Here is a 7,872-nt window from a genome sequence, read left to right as displayed (position 1 = left end):
GATCTAGCCGAGGTAGAAGGCCACGATGATTAACACTAGACGCGCAGGTGCGGAAACTTGATGAAGTGCGTCAGGGCAATGTAGATGATCCGATCGTCCCACGACCCGATCCAATCCCGCGATCGTGGAAGCGCTGAATACAACGCCTCTGCCGGTATCCACACGTACGAGGAGGAGCGCGGCGGTGGACTTCTAGGTCCAGTACGGTGGCTGGACTGAATGGGGGCTAGGGTTCCAACGCATGGACTGGTCTAACCGTCTGGCCTCTGGGCACCCTACGCCCCACTTATATAGAGAGTGATAGTGGGCTCTCGCTCCACAACACTTGTGGAGTGATAGTGGGCTTAATCAACGATTTCGGCCCAACCACTAATTCACTTATTCCAATCACCGCGAGTCCAACTCACTTTCACTAATTCAGTCTGTGTCCGATTCAGGTCCAACCCAAACCACTTGCTCTTGCTCTTAAGTGTGTGACCCCGCAGGCCCATGGCGACTTGGACATGATTAGAGTCTCACTCTCAATCGATTAGTCGGTAGCGGCTCCTAGCAGAACGTGCTGGCTCCCAAGTCCCATAGTGTCACGACGACATGCCTTTCCAATGCGACTTGTGTCTGAGTCCCTTGCCTCACGATATACCTTGTCGAGCTATAGGCGAATTATCGTCATCCCTATGATAGATCAACTCTCTTCTCGATTTGTGATATGTGATTCACTCGACTAACACTTAGTCGATCGCCTCGATTAACACTTAATCGAGTCGTGCATGGCCATGCTTTCCGAATCATATCACTCGAGAGGGCCCAGAGAATATGTCTCTAGTTGGAGGGGCAAAATCCCATCTTGGTTATCCATGTCACGCAGCTTGCTTCTTAGACGGCCCGAACGCTGCCTTTATAATTGTCCTGTTATGGAACAACGTTTGACAGAACCTAAGCCGGTTCATCCACAACTCGGATCATGCGACAAACTCAAGTCTAAGGATTACATTGATTGAGACATACAAATGATGACTTGTTCGTTGTATCTCAATATGGGTCTGTCCAACTCATGCTAAACTCTTTAGCTGAATCCGTGTAAGTCGCAAGCATCACCATGCCCATGACAAGTGGAACCGAGTCGTCAGCCGACATACACATAAGTCTAAGTTGTGTGTCAAGCACAACTTCGATGACTAAGGACAATCTAGTATGAACAACATGAATACACAGTTCCACAATCGAATCACATATTCAATGATGCATATCATATGTTCATACAAGGACAACTTAATAACTTTATGAATACATTGGGAATAACATCACACACGATTGCCTCTAGGGCATATTCCCAACACACAAAGCAGTTAAGGCGCAAACGGCAAGGGAAGCACACCCGTCGGTGCCATGCGACCATCATAATGATGAGTGAGAAATGGTTGGACTGTGTTCCCTATTTTCTGTCGTCCAGTATTTCTCAACAGGACCTGGCGACACAATTCCCATGCGGCGAACCAACAGACCAGATAACATGATCAGATGAGCCCGGGAGCTATTTCATCGTGTTCGTACCATATGTACGCATGATTGAGATGCATCTTTTTAATTCTGCTTCCAACCACAGGCGTGATTCTAAACAACCAGCTAAATGGAGCCCGCCGCCAGAAGGAACAGTCTGGATCAATGTGGATGCAGCTTTGTTCAAATCTTCAAACCAGATGGGAGTCGACGTCGTGATCAGGAACCATAGCGGCGAGTTTTTGACTTCTTGCAGTAAGATACTTGATGAGGTTACGACATCAGAGATAGTAGAAGCACTAGCGGTTCGATGTGCATTAGCTCTCGCCCGGGAAGAAGGTCAGAATTATATCAATATACATCTACCCTAGATCGTTCGTGGCTAGGGGCGGTGGTGAGTCAGGACATCAAGAAGATGGCGTTGGAGTTGGTTTCCTGCTCTTTCTTTCATTGCCCTTTCTTCCATGTCCCTTGTAAGCTTAATGGATCGGCACATGTTCTAGCTAGGGGTTATGAAACTTTTGGTTTTGTTACTAGCAAAAGTACCGTACGTTGCTATGGGAACAATTTTTTTTTGCCATGTAGGCATAGAAAAAATATATTTTAGTACTGTTTTCGAAGAGACCCATCAGCTTTAGCGCATCCACAACGTGTTGCGTGGTTAGGCGCGCCATCCTACCTCCTCTTTTTGCATGTCCAATGCGCAATCCTACTTGTACTTCTTCACCATGTGAAACTGGACGGGACAAGTTTTAAAATTTAAGAATGCTACAAAAGTATGTAGTATGCACAACAATGTTATCATTTTTAGGCTATCTAATATCCAATATAAAGGGCACTTCCTTTCTTCTGAAAAGTTAGGAGAAAATAAAATGTCGAAAGCTTTGAAGACGTTGTGTTGATGCATTAATATAATACTCCTACATATCAATCATTTTTTTCCTGACTACAATTCCGTATTTTGGATTCATCGTTCATGCACTGATCTCCTTCCTTATTGGAGTACCTAAGACATGAAAGGCACTATGACTGAACATGTCATTGTGAAGAATAAAGTTAGTGCGAGAAAACAATTTTAGATGTAAGATAAGATTTTACCTGATAATCTCAACCAGCTGATATACTCCCGTCCAATCAGCAATGACCGAACTACCGATGTGTCATGATCTTCACATGTTCCTCTCTGGTCATGACCTCAAGCACCCTCGCTGCCCAACCCCAACAGCGCGCCCTTTGCCCCACCCACCGTAGACGACCCTTCTCCTCTCAGGCATGGCTCCCCGACATGGATAGTGGAGAGGTCTGCACCGCCCCCCCCCCCGCGCGCGATTTCTGCGCTACAACTGTTGCCGTGTCCGTTGACGGTGTCCCCTGCGCCGGCGACTCTAATTCGGACGACGGTAGCTTAGACTTCTCGCTGGAAAATAGCAGTCCATCTCCATGTGGCGCTTCAGAGGTTTCCTTCATGTTCTGACAGCGTTGTCCCAGATGAGAGAAAGTGAAACACGAACTTCTTAAGCAAGTTCCTAAAAAAAAGAACCACCCGGTAACAAAAAAAATTACATGTGTTGTGATTAACAGATCATATTAACCTGCGATACCGTGCGTTGCCACGGGATAGAATTTTTTATTATAGACAATAAGAATTGAAACAAGTGTCCTAATTTATGTGTATTCACATGATTGCTTAACTGTGTTAAGCTTGCTTCCATTCCCAGTACATGCCTGAAGTTTATAATATCGTCGTCTAAACATGATTTTCTAACATTCCATACTTGTCAACATGTTAAAATGTAATATTTATATACTTCCTCCGATCCATATTAGTTGACTCAACTTTATCTAGATTCGTATGTATCAAGAAATCAGGCTAAGATGTAATTGTTGCTATACAATCTAAAAATGGATCACTGCATGCTCCTCATGCTAATATAGATGATCAATGGGCCAACCCCAAGACAAGCCCTCGCTCCCGAGCCAGTCAACCACGATGCCACCGAGATCACATTGTTTTGATCTGGTCTCCCTGTCTACCAGATCCGGCTGGGGCAGACTCTTGGAAAGTGCTGGAGAGGCAAACATGCATGGTCGGTGCGGTAAAACCATGTCCGAGGAGTGCGGAGTGCTCACCGCCCTTGCATCTGGCCGCCACTTCACTATAATCAGTATTGTATGCATAGTGACTCTGAAATACTTGATGGTTCCGAAGGCAGTTATCTCTCCGTGAAGTACAAAAACAATTATTGTATGAGTATTAAGATATCTTTAGGCATATAATGTAAGATACAATTTTTACTTCTCAAAAAGGGGGATAAGTGAAATATAGCATAGTGGTTCAATTGACATGGTTCATAAATAGAGAAAAGATGCATAAGTTATTAAGCATAAAGGAGATAGTTGATTTCTGTCCCACCCGATGGGCCAAACATTCATGTAACTTTGCCAATTGATGAATAATAGAAATGGAAGACTTACGGAAATTTAGTGAGTATCCCACAAGAAAATTAGCAATAAAATTAGATAAAGTTGGATCAAATGAATGCTCCGATATGCATTCAAACTACCTATGGTATAGCGTGGCGTGCCTTAGGCGGCGTCGCGCTCGGTGGAACATGGAAACTGGGATGGTAGCCACAAAACACCTTGGTGGTGACTTGGTTGTGGCTGCTGTTGCGGGTGCAGTGCGGCAACCACCTGTACGTAGATCCAGGTGATGACAACTACAATAACAAGCGAGACGAGGGCAAGACGGCATCTAGCGGTACGTTTTGCTCCGCTTGAAAGGCGGAATACTACAACTGCATGCCGTTTTGGCCTGCACATTGGAGCTTTTGAGAGTTGCAGCTCAACAACGGAAGGGATTTTTTTTTGAAGGGGGTATTTTTTCTCGAATTCGTCTTTTCGCAAATGATGAGTACAACATGGATCTAATGGAGGATCCCCGAGCGAGCCCCGAGCGTTGAGATTTCTGCAGTGTTTGTCACTCATTTGTCGCCCGTCAACAAGCTCATACATGCACCGTCCTTGGGGCCGTCAGTTCCCACTTCTGCAGTTTTACACGATGCTTTATTTAGAAACACAAAAAGATGTGCTGAAATAGAATATCATCTCTGATCCATTCATTTAATCCATTTGGGGTTCTTGCTCCGAGATTTTCCAAAATTGAGAATCTTCAATCTTATCAAATGTGTTATCAAAGTCTAGCTTGCTTGAGTACTAGAATATCTTTTTGACTTGTGGCACTCAAATAAGTATGCAAAAGGCGCACCATAACAAAAGTTCTGGATTGACCTCCCTTTACGGAATAAGTATTGATTAGCATCATCCATCCATCCCGAGAATAACCTTTTGATGTCCATTGGCTAGAATTTTTGTGAGAATTTTGAGCACACTGATCAATAACGCATGATGCTTGAAAACGTAATAAATTTGAACGCCAGACCATATGGCTATATGATTTTCCTGACACATAAGCCTAAACTAAACCGTGTCGGCGTTGCGACGTGGAGAGCAGGAAGCGGTGACGAGAGTGATGGCGGTACAGTAGGCAGGTGAACTAGCAGCCGGCCTGTAGACGCGCAGTACGTGGTGCCTCGGACCCGTTCAAGAACAGGAAATAGCGAAACACCGACAGAACAGTACACCACCACATACATCACATGGGTTCTGTCTGTGGTCTAGCACACGCGGGCTCTGACGACCGGTCAGATCCACCGACTCAGCCGCAATGCTTTCAAGTGCCCGCACTCTGAAATACTGACATTTCTAGGTGCTGCGTGCAAAATATATTCGGAGACGGTGTTCCAGGAGCTCTTCACCAAGCAGATTTCCCCAGCTTTATGTTACATTTTTTCTAGGAATACAGTACAAACGTAGGTGTCCACATACACACGCATACACTCATCTCTATGAATACATACACTATCTCTATGAGCAACTTAGAAAGACTTTGAATCTTGAATTGACGAAGTCACCACAGGCGCATCGCTGTCGACGGAAACATCGTCTCCCACTGAATGAATATATCGCCTTTATGAGCCACACAGATGTCAAACCTGAAGTTTAAACTCTGGTGGGTTGGGGGTACAATCACCATCCTAACCACCTAATCTCAAGTTGGTTCTCTTATGTTACATGTTGTTGGTTGTGCCTATCCTAGGTTTAAGGCCATCTCCAACGGAAAGACCTAGACAAGACATGTTGGGCTGTTCGGATGCAACCGTTTGGATGGATGATCGTGCGGATACGCGGACATGGTCGACAGTTTATTTGGGTCGCCAGGTGCGTCCAACGTGCCAACGCACGAAAAATAAAAAGAGACAAAAAAGAGGAAATCAATAATAAGTAAAACACATTTCATTAAACATATGCCCTATTTTGGACAAATTTATACAAAAGAAAGCCCTATATGGGCTTTTAAATAACTAAAAAAATATAAAACCCTAGCTAGGTTTTGGGACGCGGTGGCCGTCGACGTGCCGCCTAGCCCTAGTAGAACTTGTCATCGGCGGCGGAGTCGATGACGACGCCGCCCCCGGACGGCAAGGCACTATTGCGGCCTGAGACGCCGGAGCGCCGGGGATTTCGGCCACGGTGACCTCTGGGCCTGTTCCTAGGCCGACCATGGGTCCGGAGGGCTGGCTGGCCTGCGCAAGCATGCCAGCCACACCGCTTCCTTCTCCCGCTGCTCCGCCGCAGTAGCCTGCAGCTCCACCTCGTGCTTGAGGCGGAGGTGCCGCTCCTTCTCCTCCTGGCATGCGTGATGCGAGCAGGCGGACGCGGGAGGACTCCGCGTGCCATCCACGGTCACACAAATCTGGCTTAGATTTGAACCGATTTTGGGTCGTCTCGAACACCGCGGCCATCCGCTTTTAGAATGTGTCGTTGCGTTGGACCGCGTCTTTGTCCGGCGCGATCCATCCGGACTCACGGACGCGAGATGGGTTGCCTCGTTGGAGATGGCCTAAGTACCGTAAATAGTCCATACTAGGGTTCAGTATTGTAAATCCTGTAGCGCCGAGTTCGACAAACGTCTTTTTCCCGCGGCCGATCCAACCCACTGATCCAAATAGATGTGAGGGAAGCACACCAAACAATCCAAGCCGCCTATGAGAAAAGGAAAACAAGTCCAATTTTTCCAAGCAAGGAGTCAAACATCTTTATCTCCCTACCTACCCGATCGCAGCCTGGCGGCCAATCATGCCGCTTAACCGATCCACCGCTATATATAGAGCTGCTTTGCCGCTTTGCCCATCACCTGACCAGCCTACTACACAAATCATTCCACGATCCAAAAGCTCAGAAGAAGCTAGCAACGATGAAGAACACCAAGCTCGTGGCGATCCTCGTTCTCCAGGCCATCCTCGTCATGGGCATCCTCTCGCACGTGAACGGTACGCCGCCGTCGTAGATCGCTGCTGCTTATTCATTCGTTCTGTCCCAAGTTCTTCGATCGCCTTCTCCTCGTTTGAGCCTACTGATTAGCTGATGTGATGCTATCGCCATGGCGTTCAGCCGACTTCTTCCCCAAGTGCTGCAACAACTGCAGGTCCTTCTCCGGGGTCGACGTCTGCGACGACGCCCATCCCAAGTGCCCCAAGGGCTGCTCGCAATGCCGCGTGGTGACGACCAAGCCTAAGATGACGTACCGCTGCGCCGACATGAAGAGCACCGTCGACGGCACCTGTGGTGGACCATGCAAGCACTGATCGACGGGTTAAAGAGGCTCGGAATATGGCGTAACATATATTCCACCCAAAATAATGCTCCCACGAGATGAGCAGATCTAGTCATCGTGTCTACCTGTGTGGCTCTGTGTGCGTGCCGACGATATCAGTATCACGCCGTCGGCGGCGGCGTTATCGTCTTTTCTCTCTCGAGGAATTATGTCGATGCTGGCCTATAATTAAGTTGTATGTAAGCTTGTTGTATCCTCCGTTAATAAACACATGTTGTGTGATATTATGTGTTTCTACTTAATAAGATGAAAATCAGTTCACTGGCCAAATACTACTGCAAAAGGTGACCACACGATTTCAGATTGTCAACCTGCATGAGCTTAGGATTTGGGAGGTCCTGAATAAGGTCTCCACATGCAAAAAACAAAAAAAAAAAGACTTTCAAATTTGGTTTGGTTGCTCGCATGGATTGTAGATGGGGTTGATACCATCCATATGTTGTTTGTCTGTTACCATTTCCGACATACGCGTGAAAGTGGAATGCCCTTGTGTGCATCTAAAGGTATAATTGATGCCCTCCATAGGGGCCTCACAGCGATCTGCGCTTCTGGGCCATCGGATCACCTCATCAGCGCATCTCAGCTGTTGATTTTGGCCAGAACCGAGCGTCTTGTTTGGCTCTCCGCGCGTGTGGCCA

At 46.8% G+C, this 7,872-nt stretch overlaps 1 protein-coding gene across 1 annotated transcript; it reads left to right on the top strand.

Moving 5' to 3' along the window:
* The first annotated feature begins 6,738 nt into the window (after positions 1 to 6,738).
* Positions 6,739 to 7,458, top strand: LOC124646512. Its single transcript, XM_047186618.1, has 2 exons — positions 6,739 to 6,890; positions 7,012 to 7,458. Exons 1-2 carry the CDS (start codon positions 6,815 to 6,817, stop codon positions 7,203 to 7,205), a joined length of 270 nt encoding a protein of 89 aa, XP_047042574.1. The 5' UTR covers positions 6,739 to 6,814; the 3' UTR covers positions 7,206 to 7,458.
* The last annotated feature ends 414 nt before the right edge of the window (positions 7,459 to 7,872 follow it).

Source organism: Lolium rigidum, chromosome 4 (genome assembly GCF_022539505.1).
Source record: "Lolium rigidum isolate FL_2022 chromosome 4, APGP_CSIRO_Lrig_0.1, whole genome shotgun sequence".
Taxonomy (NCBI): Eukaryota; Viridiplantae; Streptophyta; class Magnoliopsida; order Poales; family Poaceae; genus Lolium; species Lolium rigidum.
Note: the sequence above shows the minus strand (reverse complement) of the source record. Positions and strands in the feature narration are given on the sequence as shown.